At 41.0% G+C, this 17327-nt stretch overlaps 1 protein-coding gene across 2 annotated transcripts in view; it reads left to right on the forward strand.

Annotated features, from left to right (window-relative positions):
* SART3 (spliceosome associated factor 3, U4/U6 recycling protein) overlaps positions 1-17327 on the forward strand; it is a 1581088-nt gene that overhangs the window by 96084 nt on the left and 1467677 nt on the right. For both annotated transcript variants that reach the window (XM_044068408.1, XM_044068409.1), the window contains exons 2-3: positions 1449-1575; positions 11820-11924. In XM_044068408.1, the coding sequence (XP_043924343.1) occupies positions 1449-1575; positions 11820-11924 (232 nt within the window). The remainder of the gene's footprint in view (positions 1-1448; positions 1576-11819; positions 11925-17327) is intronic.

Here is a 17327-nt window from a genome sequence, read left to right on the forward strand (position 1 = left end):
GTGTGTGAGGTGGAGTTGGGGAAGAAGGAGTTTGTTATGGAGCTCAAGCCATTGTAGGTTTTTTTAAAGCTAAGCAGTGGTAAGTGTGATATGGAAGGTTGGCAGCAAATTTGACTATTTTTTGTCGGTGGCTTCAAGTTTAGTTAATAGATTTCATTGAATATTGGTGAGAATAGGGGCTGCATAAAGTAAGGTTGGGAGAAGGAAATTCTGTGCTAGAGAACATTTGGCTTTAATAACGAGGTATTTTTTATGTCTGTATAAGAGACACCAAGTTTTTGGTCTGTCTTTTTGATGGTTTGCTGAATATGTATGTCAAACTTTAGTTGGTCATCTATGATTACACCCAGAGGTGTAGTATGTGGTTCAACAGAGATGTGTATTATTGAGAGATGATACTGTATTTTTATGTTGCTGTAGTGATTTGGGGAGGAAGAGTAGAAGTTTTGTTTTTTTTTTTTTAGGATTGAGTAGTAGTTGATTATTGGTCAGCCATTTTTCGACTGAAAGGAGGGAATCTTGATTAATAGCAAGGAGGTGGGGAGGTTGTTAGAGTACGAGATAATAATGGAGTCGTTTGCGTATTGTATTAGTGAGGAGTTTGGACATGCAGTGTGTAGGTTATTTATGAAGATATTAAAAAGTCTTGTATTAAACATAATGATTTTTTTCCCCTTCATTTACAAAAATAGTATATATTTTTTTAAAGCTAGAAAAGGTTAACTGCATGGTCTTCTCATTTATCCACATTGTTATTGGTATTGTGTTTACATACCTTCTAGCTTTGGCTGATCTGTGACACTAAACAAATAAGACCCATCAGTCCCAAAAGATTCATTAGGTTTATGGATCCATCAGGATTGTGGGTGGGGGGTGGGCGCACGCTGGGAATCTTCAGGTTTTAATAGTTTGATTATAATGGGAGGTAGAGGTGGAAAGACTACAAATAGCTTGCTGTGTGGGTTCTTCCAAGACCCTAAGTCTTAAAAAGCAATGACCAGCATGACTTGAACCGGAGAAACGCATTCCTTAAGAAAACATTGTTTGAGTTTCACCCTAACTCAATGTGCCATGCACTAGGAAAGCTGACTAGTAATGTAAATCCAATAGAGGGAGAGAATAGTCAAAGTAGCATTGTATTTATATGTGCAGTGTGGGGATTTTTTTTTTAAATATTCTATTAAGAAATGTTTAGGATGTAATCGTCTTGACTGTGTGTATTTGCTACTTGGTTTGTATTTAGTTTGTCATTTGAGGTGTACCCCCAGGTATATGTTCTGATTCATTAGGTCTGGTTAAGTGCCTTATTGTGAAATGTTGGTTTTTAAATTGCATGAATGCTTGTTACTATCTACATTTCTTTTCATTGTTTAGATGCTACTGAAGATGCAAAATGTGTTCTCTGTTGTAGGAAAATCATGCTTAAATGTCTTCATTTAATTTCACAGCTTTCCATCAATGCATATGACTATAATTGTCATGTTGATCTGATAAAACTATTACGTCATGAAGGAGAACTCATAAAACTGAGGCGTGCCTGCCAAAAAATGAGTGAACTTTTTCCACTCTCTGAAGGTCAGTTTTTTTTTTATTTATTTCTGCTCATAATTTAACCATTTATTGATTAGACTTTGGTTGTAACATGTTAAATTTTCAGTGTCTCCTAATAAAATGAGCAGTAAAATGCTTTTACTTTATTTAAACTGAATATGGGATTAACTTTTATTTCAGCAAACATATTTTCCGTTGCTATGTACAGTTTAGTTTTGTTAAAGACCATATCATTCACTTATTTATTGGCTGAGTCTTTGTTTTTAAATGTTGTGCTGCATTTTGTTGGTTATTTTTAAACTTCAGAACCAATTGTACATATTGGACCAAAACATATTTGTTGATTGTGATTTAGTCAAGAGGCAAAACAGTACAAGCAATATAAATATGTTGCAGACCATTACAATAATTATTTCAATAGAATTAAAATAGAAATGAAGGAAACCTTAGATAAGTAGTGTAAAGCTAGTTTAGATGAAATCTAAAAGTAAACAGTCTTGGGATGGGAAGGTCTATCCTCATCTACCAGTAGGACTGAAATTGTAGGTTTTTAGTCACCTCTGCATGTTGCGCCCTTGACAGACTTCCCCTAGTATTGTAAATACCTCCTTTCATCTCTCCTGAAAAGAGGATATTAGCCTAGTGTGGCTAACCCAGTCAACAAACAAAGAATTTACCAGACTACAGCTCCTCCCCTTTTACCTGTAATTCTGTGAGCTGTCGATTTCTCTCCAGATGTCTCTTTCCGCAAGTCAAGCTTGCATTAGGGAGAAATGAACCCAGGTTGCATTTTTTTTTTTCTGAAAAAGTTATTGTTGACTGTTCATTGTCCATTTCTTATGGATTTGGGTCAGGCTGACCCTTTTTGACATTAAGTTTCTATTGTTTTTCTCCTAGGCATCAGTGTTTTTTAGTCACCTTAGTAGCTTGCTGCTTCTACTCTTGTCAGTTACTGTATTCTCATTTCTTTTTCTACTTCTGGTGTTTTCAAGAAAAAAAAGTCTAATGTTTGTTTCTTATTGGTCTTACTGTAAGCTGTCCCCCTCTTCAATAGTTGGATGGCTCTTACTTAAGGTTACCACCTGTCCCACTTTGCGAGGGACAATCCCTCTGTGGGCAGTTGTGTTCTGTAAAAAAAAGTGTAAAAATGGCAAATGTCCTGAGATATTAGGACAAAAATATTTCTTATTTTATGTAATAGTTGCATAAAACAGTTATTCTGTATCTGAAACACCTAAATGTTATAAGAAACAGAATAAGCAACTAAAATGGTACAAGAATAAGCTTTTATTTAGGCAAAGAAGTGCAGTTCTGTCCTTTGTACTGGCCGCGAGTATGTTTCGGCCTGACAAATCTGACGTTTGTATCAAAAATGTTCCATTTTGAACATATGAAAAGCTGGCAACCCTACTCTTAGTTCTTGCTGTAGTATATTCTTTTTGCCACATACTGCCATTTATCCTGGTCATTGCTACTGCTATTTAGTACAGTTTGTTTCTGCAGCAGTGTTGTTATAGATAACAAAGGTTTTAAAAATGCTTAAGTGTGGGCTTAAGTCCTCATCAGGAGAGGTATGTTATGTGTAGTCTGTCTGGAGCAGATTACCCGAAAAAAAAAAAACAGTGTAACTGTGTATGAATTCTTTTGTGTCAAGGATCTTATGAAACAAGGAAGTCAGATGATTTTTGAAAGGCTTACTTCCTAGTAAAGATCTACACCAGGAGAGGTTTTTGTGTGTGTGGGGGGAGGGGTGGTTGAGCTTCTGGGGTGTACCCCTTCAGTGTCCAGATCTGGCTGTCTTTTAATTTTCACAGATTTTTTTTTTTTTTTTTTTAACAGGAAACATTTATATTAAGTTATTATGTAATAACACAGGCAATCTTACATTTATATAAATGAAAATAAACCATACTGACACAGTCTTAGAAACAATGCAAGTCTCACTATTAATGTAGCAGCTAGAAAACAGAGAAATTATTTAAAAAATCAAGCCGCAACTCCACAGCTGTAGTCAATTTCCAATACTTTCTTTTTATTCAAAGTAACACACAGACCATTTGGTCCTGTTAATACGAAAAAACTTTCAGTAAAGATAAAATGAAACACTGACCCTTCGGTCCTGTTTTATTTTTCACACAAACTCTTGACAATTTCACAACTTAAAAGGCAGTTCAGTAAAACAGCGTTGGCACTTACTCAAAATCCCAAAATGGAGCTTTGATAAGTGCTACTCAATGGTAGATGCTTTTCATGAAACAACATTTAGGTACATGAAGCAGCAAGGTTCTAAGCTGGAAAACGCTCTCCCAAACACAGCTGAAATGCTCCGTGATAGCAAATGCTATTACAAATGCATGAACAAAAACGTGTAGCACTCAATAAGTACCTTGAAATTTTCAAAATAGTACTCAAATAGAGATGAAAATTCATTCAACAAATGCTATTAGCATATACAGAAACTCTTAAAAGTCCCAAAATAACTCGATAAGCACTTTCGGTAAAACCTTCTTCAGATCATATAGGATAGGGACTCCATTTCTTATTTTATCAGTATTCTTAACCAATGAGCTTCAAGATAGCAAATGCCACCTTCTCTTATTCAAAAACAGTATCAGCCTGTAGCTTTATTCATTGTGAGACACACCTTCTCTTTTACGTAATAGTAGGTGGTCTTGTTTTTAAAATTGGTTTTAAAGGTATAACAGCGTTCAGCGTTCAAGCCTGGAGGGCAATTTGCCCGTAGGTTAATAATCCATCTAGTTTCACTTAATTCAGTTTTATTAGTAATGTCACCTCGCCTAATCCCATCACAAATGTAATAACACAGGCAATCTTACATTTATATAAATGAAAATAAACCATACTGACACAGTCTTGGTTGCAAACATTATACATTACAAACCATGATAACAATTGTAGCTGCAAGTATTATGCATCACTTACAATATATCCGAACATTGTCAGTCAAGCATTACATAACTAATTCACATCCTGCCTTCTTTTAAACCTTGTTCCTTCTCTGCATGTATTGATCCCACAATTCACATTTTTTCCTATATAATTTGCTCCTACCCTTTTCTAAAGATCCCATTTCTGTACTTAAAAGTCTGCACAAGCCTGCTCACCTGGGTTCACTGTTTATCAAGTATCCCCTCTGCTCCATTCCCCCTTTTCTTCAAATTACACCGAAGGGAGAATCAAGGCCACAGTCCACTACCTCTTCTGTGAGACCCTCCAGAAGTCTTTCCGAGACTGACTTAGGATGATGAGGAAGTTCCTCAGAGCTCAGATATAGATGAGTCGTTGAGGCTCAGTCTCCCATCGGATCCATGATTCTTCACTCCACTTCCCATGTAGTCATATTATCCTCTCCTATTCGTCCTATGGTTTCAGAACCCTTGGATCTAAGAAAGTCAGGGTCTGATCCGAAGATGGCTAGGTCTTCGACTATGATAGTTTTCCTGACTAGTTCTGTTCCTATTCCTTCAGAGTGAGAGGAGTCCCAGAGCCATAGTGTTGTTGGATGGGGGGGGGGGGGCATGGTCTACTACAGTGTTGTCAGAGCTGTCTGCCCCTCGGAGCTTCGGCACTAGACAGCTTGTATCCAGCACCCTCCTCAGGGTAGGGTCGATGCTTGGCTGCTTCATACGATGTTGTTTGTGTTTCACTGTTACAGTCATTACATTTGGGGTTATCTGCCTGCAGGTAGACCTCAGCCGGCCTGAATACCAGAGTCTTGGATTCCTGCATATGATGCTGTCTCTTCTTTCATGACGTCAGGTCGTTAGGGGTATAAAACATGCAGCCGACGCCATTACATCAGTCTTTCTTGCCGCGTGGTGCCCGAAGCAGAAGCAGTTCACAAGTGCCGGTCGGGCAACTCCTGAAATTTTCGTTTTCGAGTTTCAGAACCAAAGTCTTCAAAAAATTCAAGTACCCCGTTGGGGAACCTTTTTCTTGCTCTTAACCGATGTCAGTAAAAGTTAACAATTGTCTTCCCTGTGGAAAGCAAATACCTCAAAGATTTTCATTCGTACTGCATTCCTTGATTAGACCCAGACCACGTCTTCCCTCGCTGTCGGTTTTCTGCATTATTCAACCCTCGAACTATTCGTCAACGGTCTATTTTTGCTGCAAATTATTTTGGTACTCAGTTTAACTATCCAGAAATGGCTTTGGTAAGCCATCCGACATTCCGAAAAAGCGTAAGGATAAAGACAGAGACAGACCGCATAGGTCCAAAACTGCCGACGATGCGTCCGTTAAACTAGTCGCCAGTTTGCCGGTACTCAGTAAGGCGCTTATGCAGCCTTTGATGCCCGCTACTTCAGATTCGCAGGCCTTTACTGAGACCCATTTGGAGTCCGGTATGCCGCGAGATGCTTCTTCGACTATGGAACCTGTGGATGTCTCGACCTTGGATGGGTCCGGAGCCGCTGTGTAGGCACCGGCTTCTGAGGGTGTATTCAGGCCTACAGACTTGCATTTTAAACCGACACCATCTTTTCATCCAAGCCTAAAACTCGACCCACGCCTAAAAATACGACGTCCAGGCCCATATGCCTAAAAAAACAAATGGTTAGAATGACTGAAGACCTTATTACTTTAATTAGAGGGAAGCCAGCCTTCCCCCTGTAAGAGACCTAGAACTGATTTTCCTTCTGATTCTTCTTGTCAGGATTCTGACATTTCTGTTTCTTCTGATTACCAGGTTTTGCCCTTATCTACTTGTGAGGATTCTGGTGCAGAGGATTCCATTCCCTCTGCTTCCCCTCCAGAAGTTTTTATTTTGGTGAAACCTTGCACACTCTTAGGGAGCATTTCCGCTGGGAAAGCCAAGATTACTTTGACTCCAAAAAGAGGCTTAGGGAATTCTTGCTCCTTCCTCAACACAGGCCTTTAGCTATCCCTTCTGTTCTGGACATTGTAGATGACGCTTTCTTGGAATCTAGCCTGTCCCCAGACACTTAACCTCCAGCTCCCAGAAAACCTGACAGGTATTACAGAGTACCGGACTCTCACATGTTCCTCTTCAAGAATCCTACTCCTGATCGGGAGACCATTTCCCAAGGTCCAAAGGGCATTAAGGCTACTGCTGCCAACAATCCTACCCCTTCTGATAGAGATTGTAGAGCCTTGGACAGATGGGGTAAGAAGGTATACACTTCTGCTACTTTGGCCAGTAGGGCTTTAAATTGCCAGTTTCATGTGTTAAAGTACCAGCAGCATATTATGGGACTGCTTAAACAGAAAATGATGTTGATTCCTGACTGTGCTGAACACAAAGAATTACAGGATTTAATGCATTCTGCTAAACAAGTTGGTAAACATACTTTGCAATGTGTTTTTGATTCTTCAGAAGCATCTTGCAGGGCTGCTGTCACTGGGTCTGTACTTAGAAGGCATGCTTGGCTTAAGGAGCAAAACTTGCCAGATCATGTTAAAGCTAAATTACTGGATGCTTCCTTAAACCAAGACCGCCTGCCTGTTTGGCAATAAAGTAGAAAAAGTCCTCAAAAAGATGGAGGAAAAAGCTAAATCTATGCAAACTGTTAAAGATTTCCTGCAAGTACAGCCTCCCAGATTTAGTAGGCATTGGCCTTCAAAGAATTGGTCCTTTCCAGTCTCTTCCAGGCCTTCTCAGTTCAAACCCAGGAACAGCAGACCACCTAGGTTACAGTCTCTGACTACGCACAGGCCTAAGCAGTGGGGGGCTCCCACTACCAAAGCAGAAAGTAGCAAGACACCCCCCTACATAAAAATGTCACAATGACTTAACCTTAACCCTTCCATGCCCTGCTCAATTGCCTGCTCCCTTAGGAGGAAAGCTCACCCTGCATGCAAAAAACTGGGAACTCGTAACCCAGGGCAAATGTTTTTTAAATATAGTTTTCCAAGGATACAGATTCCACTTCCACACCCTACCAGCCCCAAATGGTTGGCCAGACCTACCCCCAAATCAGTGGGCAGAGGCTCAGCAGCAGGTTCTCTTTTTCTCTTCTAAGTATCAGGGCTATTCATCCTGTCCCAGCAGAAGAAAGAAGACAATGTTTTTATTCAAGACTTTTCCTGGTACCCAGAAAAGACAGCTCCTGGCATCCTATCCTGGACCTCTCTATTCTAAACACCTTTTTGGTAATCCCAAAATTCAAAATGCTAACACTTCAATACCTGCTTCCTATGCTAGGCAAAGATGCTTTGTTGGCAACTTTAGACTTTTAAAGGAAGCTTACCTGCACATTCCAATAAGGGAATCTTGCAGAAAATATCTACGCTTCAGGGCAGGCTCCATGCACTATCAGTTCTCTGCACTTCCCTTTGGGTTATCTACTGCACCCAGGGTATTCACAGTGTCTAGCTTCAGCCATTGCATTTTGCAGGCAGAGAAATATTCAAATATACCCATACCTGGACAATTGTCTGATTCAGGCAGAAAGCCAGGACTTGCTATTAAAACATCTGGCATTCGTAAAGAAGCTTCTAACCTCACTGTGGTACACCATAAACGAAAAGAAATCTCACCTAGTACCCTGCCAACAGATTGTATTCCTGGGAGCAAGTTTGAACACAACTTCCCAGATGGCTTTCCTCACTCCAGTGAAACAAGTTTATGTGACAGCCTACTTCAAACTACTGGCCACAAAGACCCAGCTATCTGCAAGGAAAATTCTGCAAGCCCTGGGGTTCATGGCCTCTTGCATTCTACTAATTCCATATGCAAGACTGCATATGAGGAAACTACAATGGTATCTAAAAAGTCTATGGTGCCAACATTCTCAGGACCTGGAATCAATGATTCCTATCATTGCTTGTATAAAGATAGAGTTCCTTTGGTGGGAAGAGGCCTGCTACCACAACAAGGGGCTCCCTTTCACTCTACCCCCTGCTGCCCAAACCCTAACAACAGATGCATTAGACTATGCATGGGGGGCTCACTTGGCAGGGCAGTGCATTCAGGGCAAATGGAACCAGAGTCAGACGCACTTGCATATCAACCAAAAAGAAATGCTAGCTGTACAGAATTACCTGACAGCTTTCAAAGACCACATCCTTCCAAGACAATTATTGGTAAAGACAGACAACACCACAGTTATGTGGTACATAAGCAGGGGAGGAACCCACTCGTACCCTCTGCAGACTAGCCATGGCTCTGTGGAATACAGCTTTGAACTACCAACTGCACCTACAAGCTCAATTCCTGCCAGGCAAGCTAAATTCACTGGCAGATGACCTAAGCAGAAATCTCATGGACCCACACGAATGGAAACTGGAATCAAAAATATTCAACCTCTTGAGGAACAAATGGGGGACTCCAGAGATGAACCTGTTTGCCTCCCCTCAAAACTACCAGTTGGACAAATTCTGCACACGGACTCCCCACAGTCAAGCTTGGAAAGTGGATCCCCTGTCCTTTACCTGGGAAAGCCTCTCGGTTTATGCCTTTCCCCCTCTGCCTCTCCTCTCGAAGGTTCTGCTAAAGATCAAACAGGACAAGCCAAGGACAATACTGATTGCACCATACTGGCCACGCCAGCATTGGTACCCCCTCTTGCACATTGTGATACCGCTGGAACCATGGCACCTACCTCAGACACCTTCCCTGCTGTCCCAGCAGGCGGGCCAGATTCTGCACCCTCAGCTTCAAACCCTGAACCTTGCAGCCTGGCTAATTCCTTGAGCTCCCCAATAGCATCCCTCAGTAAGCAAGTGCTAGATGTCATTCTGGAAGCAAGAAGGCCTAGTACTATGAAATGTTATGCTAAAAAGTGGAAAAGATGCTGTTCCTGGAGCCAGACTTAGGGGATGGGCACAACAATGCCCAGCTTACTTCATATTCTTCAGTACTTAACAGAAATGCTCCTCAAGGGCCTGTCCTTCTCATCAATTAAAATTCATGCCTCTGCCATTTCAGCACATTATAATACTGAACCACCCCTCTTCTCTCACCTCCTGCTAAAGCAATTCCTCAGAGGGGCCAAAAATTTAAGACCCCCCCCCCCAGCCGAGCCCCTACTCCAGCGTGGGACCTTAACTTTGTATTGGAAAAGCTCACTCTCCCTCCATTTGAACCAGCTGCAACTGCAGAGTTGAAATTCCTTTCTTGGAAAATGGCCTTTCTTCTAGCCATCACTTCAGCAAGAAGAGTGTCTGAATTACAGGCCCTCATGGCAGTGGAGCCCTTCATTTTCTTCCATACAGACAGGGTTTCCCTCAGGACCAATCCTTCCTTTTATGCCCAAGGTGGTGTGTAGTGTGGCCCTAAATTAGTCTATTCATTTGCCTACCTTTTTCCCGAATCCACAAAACAAAGGTGAGCGAATACTGCACTCTTTGGACGTGCACAGACAACTTAGATTTTATTTAGACAGGACTAAGCCTCTCAGAAAATCTGAACAGATGCTAGTTGGCTTTGCTGCAGGGGCAGAGGGGGAAGGCCATTTCAAAGCAAGCCATTTCTAAATGGATAACGCATTGCATTCATTTCTGCTATAAGCACCATGGAAAACCTACCCTACAGGGGTTAAGATCACATTCCACCAGGGCTGCATCTACCTCTACAGCCTTCCTCAGAGGAGTCCCTACCAGGGACATCCTAGAAGCTGCTACCTGGAGCTCTGTACATACCAAGCATTACCACATGCCTATTTTTTCTAAATCCAGAGCTGGTTTTGCCACTGCAGTCTTGCAGGGCTTATTAGCTGGCCCTAATGCTCTCTGACTTCCTCCCTCCTTCCTTAGCTTTGGGAATTAACCCAAATATAATGACTGCAACAGTGAAACATGAAGAACATAGTACAGTTGTGTACACTTACCATAAATGTAGATGTTCGAGTGTATTCACTGTTGCAGTCCTGGCTACCTTCCCTCCAGCCCCCTGACGTCTCTTGGCTCTACCTTTCCTTCTTGTTTGGTGTATTTGCTTTTTGATGGAGGTATAACATAACATATAATTGCTTCCTATTATGGGGGCACCTGACATCTGGGGCAAGAAAAACTGATGTAATGGTGTCGGCTGCATGTTTTATACCCCTGACGACCTGACGTCCTGGAAGAAGAGACTGCATCCGACACAGGAATCAAAGACTCTGGTATTCAGGCTGGCTGAGGGCTACCTGCAGGCAGGTAACCCAAATGGTAATGACTGCAACAGTGAATACACTCAACATCTAAATTTATGGTAAGTGTACACAACTGTACTTTTTGGAAAAGCTGTTTGGATGCAGTAAAGGGGTGTTTTTAATTACTGGGCAGTGTATGTAAACAGCTAGCAGCTCAGTCCATACTGAGTGGGTGTCTTAAGTGGCCCACTGCTCAATCCAGAAAAACTATGAAGCAACACTGAACTGTGTAGATAGGGCAGTCCTGCGTTAATTGTTTAATGCCAAGATGGCTAGTCTTTTTCTTTAATGTGCTGATGTTGCCATAGTCTGTGCAGCTTAGTGATGACTACAGCCTGACCTCAGTGCCATGTCAGATCAGAAGGAAATTCTCCCTCCCCCTAAAATTTTTCTCCATGCATCTGACCACCAGCCAACCTCTGTTCCTCCCTTGTTTCGCTGAGTCTGCCTACCTCTCCCAGACTTTCTTCAATATGGGTTGGGGCCAAGTGAGGAGACTGAGGCATTCCTGAGACACCTTTGTTGTGTTGTCATGGTTTGCTACTGTAACCCCTCCATTGCTTGTGTCCAGCAACACATGATATGACATGCAATGGGTAGTTTGTGCTGAATCACCCCTCACTTCCACAAAGGGGACTACAGTAGTTTCCGTGGTCTCCAGTAGGGAAATCCTAATATATCCTGTTGTGTGTTCCTAGATACACACCTGTTCCCTTCTATCCCAGGATGTGCAGGCATATCCTCCAGTGCCTGAGCCACTAATTGAACACAGGTTTCCTTGGCCATAATAAGGGCTTTATTCTTCGACACCATGACACTGGCTAAAGGCAGTGGATTTTTAAAGCAAGCAATAGCTGCTTACTGCAGCTTGTTTATGTACTTGGTTATTCATGGTGGGTGGCTCTGAATGGACCCTTTTACTAAATCACTTAGTGTGGTTAAGGATCTTCAAGCTACTGAGCACTTATTTTGAATCTTGGCAACTGTCTTTAAGCAGACTTGTAGACTGGGAGGCATTGAATATATGTAAGCAGACATTGTTCAACAGGGTGGAAATACATTTCTGAGGAATGTACGCTGGTATACCTTTGTGTCTCAGACTTCGTGTTACCTTAAAAAAATTTGCTGCACTATTTTTTTGTCTTACAGAAATATGGTTGGACTGGTTAAGGGACGAAATTCGAATGGCATCTGAAGAAAGTGACAGAGAGAAGGTTTATGAGCTTTTTGAGAAAGCTGTTAAAGACTATATTTGTAAGTATTGATTTTCATTTTTTTCCTGAAGTAATTTTGCTGATCATTGTGTTAATATCATAAAACTTGTGTGACTTGAAATAACTTATTGATAACAAAGTATATTTGTAGTTGCAGTTATGATTTTGTGCAAACGTTGCTTTTGTTTTAGCTTTTTAGTAAGCATTGTCTGGCTTAGAATCCAAGTTTCTATTTCATGAAATTTTGAGCCTGATTTTTTCTACATAGGTAATGCTTTCATTGAAGATCAGTGCGTAATGGGGATTTTCATGTGGGGATATATTGCTAAAATTTCAGGTACACATTCTAGAAATGTTTTCCATTGAAAACATACATTCTTTGTGACACATTTTTGACAGTAACAAATTTTCTCGGGTCCTGTTCGGACACTCGAATGATAAGACTGGTGCCTTGGTGCCCTCCAGTGACTGCTAACTCCACTCCACTTGAGCTTGTCCCTAGCCTAAATCCTGCTCCTGCTGCCTTCTCCAGTTCTGTTTGTCTCCATTTTGTCAATGATGTCTCCCTCTTCAGCTTGAAAAAGTTAGAGAGAATTGGGAAGTTTTTTGGACAGCTAAGTGCTAAATTTAATTTGTTCATTATTGTTCAGCAATCATTAATGCATAGGTAAATTTAGGTAGCTTCTACCTTTGCTTTATTTTCCTCTTTATTCCCTTCTATTTTGACTCCCATCTCTATCCCTACACTGTCAAATCTTGGGCTTCGTGGCCACTTGATTTCTGTCTTTGTTATTCCTTTTCTGACGTTTACAGTTGTGGGTAGGTGATGTTTGTAGTTGGCAATTTGATGTAGTTTCTTCTAGCCTGGATAAAGAAGGGAAACGAGGATTTAAAAACTTAAGCTCTGCAGCCATAGAATCCTGCTACAGGACCTTCATGAACCTTGTTTGGTATGGTTTGGAGGTGTCGCATTTATCTGTTGACTGGCCCCATATGTAAACATTTTAGTGCCAGAACTCTGACTGAATAAAAAAAAACAAGTTGGTGGTTAAAGGCCTTCTGCCTCCAGACTCTCTTCTGCCATTTCTTCCTCAGCACCAATACCCGATAAGGACAAAGATAAAGAAAGGATAAAAAAAGGAAAAGCGAAAGTCTACGTATCATCCAGTTTAAGAGAAGTTAACTCCTATCAAGGCTTCTGAAATGTTCTTATCCAGCAGTACCTAGGGAAATTGCTTGTATAGACACTCCTAGCAAACCCTTTCCCCCAAGACAAGAGTCTTTGGAGTTTATGGAGTCCTCTGCCCCATGAAGACATTAAGGCAGATGTTCTTCCATTTCAATGTTGCAGTATTTATTACACTAGGAATCCTCTGCCAAGGGCAGCCTGACGTCCGGCCAGTATACCAAAGCCTTTATTATGGTACGCCATGTGTCATGAATATGCTCCTAGAGTAGCGTAGGGCATAAAGGTGATGTTCTGATGTATCATCCTCAGAACTTCTTTGCCGCCAGAACAGATGCCATCCCTTGATCATCGGTCTGAATGCTTGTTCTGTTCTTGGTTTACCAAGCCTCTACATATAAGTGCCCAGTTGGAGTTTTGTTGTCTTGTCTTTCTTTTACTATATTGTTGCTTGTGGGTTTCTTGTTATCCAAGAAGGGTAAATGCCACTGTGGGAGACAGATACCCCATAAAAGATCATCATGAACCGTGTCTGTTTTGCCTTGGCAATTCACACAATCAGTCTTCTTGTTCAATATATCAGGCCTTTGTTCCCAAGTCTCTTCGTTGTAGGATTTCTTCTGTGGCGCTTTATTTTGAGAATCAATGTGTTAAGCTTCTTGCTAAAGACACAATGGAGGGAACTTCCTGCTCTGAGGGAGAAGTCTCCATGAAAAAGGCCAAGAAATCTAGGCTGTAATCTTCTGCTGTACAGCCTCTGCAGGACATCTCTCCCTAGGTGAGTTAAAGCCAGGAGGTTCACCCAACTTCTTAATTGGATTCTTCTGCCATGACTGTGTTGGAGGCTGGTGGGGATCCGACTATAGGCACTTCAGAAGAGGCATTGCAGATATCCCTTTCGGTTGTTCAGGGGGGGAACCATGGCTGAATATCTCCAAGAGGCTTATGGGTGTTCCTAAAATTTTAGTCTGAGAAGAATTCTCTACTACTATTATTATTGAATGCTGTGTGGGGTTGGAGCCTTCTATATTTTATAAGGCAGATGTCCCATTAAAGAAGAAGCTAAAAAACTAAACACATTTCTCCAACTCCTAAGGATCCACAGAGTGAGTGGCAGTCGTTCACTCAGGGGTTTAGTGGTTTAATAGCTTTAAAACCTTCTCGGGGAGTTTCTGTTCCAGCCCCCCTTGGTCCTCTACCCCTTAAGAAACCCAGAGAACAGAATTCCTCTGAGGAGGGGGCGGATTCAGATGAGAATTCCTTGCTTACTACTCCCAGATTCCCTTCCCTTTAGCAGAGGGAGAGGAATCCACCAGTCCTGATACTCCCTTTGAAGAGATTTCTTTTGGGGATACAAATTTAGGATAATGGATTTCTTTAAATGGGATTGTGATCATGTTTCTGAGATACAAAAAAGGTATTCTGAGCTACTGCAGATGGAGTTTGACACCTTCTGATCTCCCTCCCATTTTGTCTACTTTGTTGGATGACTTTAATGCTTTTAAGGCACCTAACTCTCAGTCCCCTGCCCCCAAGAAACCTGATAGGTTTTATAGAGTGCCTGAAGACTGTAAATTCTTGTACAGGTGTCCTTCTGCTGGCCCCATCGGTGGTGTCTGTAGCTTCTTACAAGGCTTCTCAGTTGATTTGTTCTCCTAAGTTACTTTCTAATAAAGCTCGAGTGCTGTACTTCCATGTAAAGTGAAGGAAAGTGGTAGTTTCATTTATGTAAGTTAAAAAATTCTCCCAAGTCCCTACTAGAACCCTTCCAAATTAGGCATATGCCGTCTTGAAATCAGAGATATAACCTAATTTTCGGGAAATGACCTGACTGGAACATGTACTACTTCTCCCAGTATGCCATTACAACATTGGCGAAAGCCCCGCCACATGGTGAACCCATGACCACCCCTCTGCTCTGTAGGTAGTAATTGTTGTCATAGGCAATACAATTATTACTGAGGGCCAGTTCTAAGAGTTCAGAAATTAAAGTAATGGTGTCATGGGTTACCTTGTGTTCTAAGAGCATCTCATTCACCCATTCCAAACCAATATCTTGAGGAATGACGGTATAGAGGTCTTTGACGTCAATAGTCGCCAAAGTGTCATTGACCTCAGACAGTTTCATTCACCTATGCTAGGAAACTCCACGAATCCTTACAAATCTGTGGTTTCTCCTCTGTAATTTTCTTATGTTCATAGTCCATATATTGGGCACAGGATGAAGTGATGGAATCCCTACCGTGCACAAGTGGTCTCATGGGAGGGTTAGACAGACCCTTGTGAATTTTAGGGATGCCAAAGAACAAAGGTACTCTGGGTATAATGATTTCAAATAGTTGTAAAGGTGAATGTCTATTCTCCTTTCCATGAAAATGTCACTTAACTGTGAATGAATCCTTCTGTATGCTCTGTTCAACTCATTCAATGAAACTTTTTTTTATATGTATCAGTATTCAAAATCTCTTGCATTTTTCTTTCATACATCTCCACTCCCATGATAACCACCCCTCCCCCCCTTGTCGGGTTTCAGAACCCTTATTTTTTTCTCTTTGCAGAAACTCTAAAGCAGTTAACTCACTTTCATTTAAACTGTTCACTTGATATGTATTCTTGTGTTTCTGCAAACTTTTAAGGTCTGTTTCACATAATTTCTCATATAAGGCGAGTTTGAGGTGGATGGGGGGGTTATGAATCGAACTGATATTCCATATGTTATCACTAGTTCTGTGCAAATTGTCATGATACAACAAGGAAAAATTCACCTTTCTCGAAAACAATTTCATGTCTATAACAGTTGTAGTGAAATAAAGATCTTGTTGCCACGAGCGTCATGTCTCTAGCTAATAAATTTGCCACATCTGTGTCAATGTTCACATCAGAGTAATTATAAACTTTAAAATCCTTCTGATTGCAGTCATCATTTACTAATTCTTGAAAATCATCTTCTCCTTGAAGCAAATAAGTGGGTCCAAAATCGGTGGGAGGCTGATCCACTGCTACATTTATGTCCTCCAGTTCCTCCTCTTGGGCCTGGCCCCTTGAAAACCCATCTCTTGGTAACCACCTTGTGCGCCTTGCCTCAGTTGAGGGTCATTTTTGTACCTAAGTCTTTCTGTCCTTCTTGGACCAATGTATTCTAGGTCAGAGTTTAGGAACTCGTCACCACTTTCTACATCAATATCTGATGGGCACTCAGTATTTTGCCTTAAGTTATCAGAAGGATGGTTTCTTTGAACAAAATTATAATTTTTGCATTTACACTGAGAAGCTGGTGGTTTTAGGTATGCCAACCCATTAGCATAGTCATTCAAGTCCCTGTTTTAGTTTGTTAGTCTTTCCCTTTTTAAGGTTATCTATGTGATGGTCAGTGCTGTTAAAAATACATGAATATTCATATTTAAAAATATCGAAAGAAATGTCATCACGTATACTTTTATCTAACAAAGCCAACGCATTGCTTAGTGTGTTGATTTCTTTATCGTTATATTTTATCAACAACTCTAGCAATTCAAACTCAAACCTGTCAGATAATTTAAGCAAGTCAATGTGCAAAGGTGAATCAGGGACTAGCCCTGTAAGATACTTAAATAGTCGTAAACCTTTGGGAATGATTTTCAGTCTGAGACATTCCTTCAGGTAAGCATTTTCTAATTGAAGCTTTTTACATCTCAGTAGTTTTTGATCATATTCATTCAGCTTACCATCAGTTGTAGCTTCAGCTTGCTTGTGGTTCGAAGAAAAAAAAATAGAAGCATCAAGCCAGTCATTAAGTTGGGGGATTTAATTTCTAGAGGCCAAACCAACTCCACCGGCGTTGTTATTGGTGGCTGGTCTCCCTGCTAACCTGTTGGAATCCTTCACTGGCTGTGATAAGTCATTTTTATTAAGAGAACTCTTTTGTTCTCTTACATTGTGCTGTTCTATTATAGCTAGGCAGAGCGGAGTGTTTAAAAAATCCATACCTGGAGAAACAGCTCCTCCCAGTGGTCGAATAGGTGCAGGAGCTCCTGAAGCACCCTGTTCATGGAAACATTCATAAAGCACATAAATTCTTTGTGAAAGTTGCAAAATTAGGGCAGTCAAATTTCCTGTACTTTTTTCTGTAGATTCCAGTTGATCTTGCCATGGTGCTTGTGTTTTTATGTTTTTATGTATATGTGATGGATTTTTAAGTGCCATTAATATTGAGTTGTTTAGCCAATCAATGCTAAAGGAAATTTATAAAGGAAGTGAATGTGAAACTAACAGTTGTCT

Source organism: Protopterus annectens, chromosome 4.part0, assembly GCF_019279795.1.
Source record: "Protopterus annectens isolate FY-2018-M chromosome 4.part0, PAN1.0, whole genome shotgun sequence".
Taxonomy (NCBI): Eukaryota; Metazoa; Chordata; order Ceratodontiformes; family Protopteridae; genus Protopterus; species Protopterus annectens.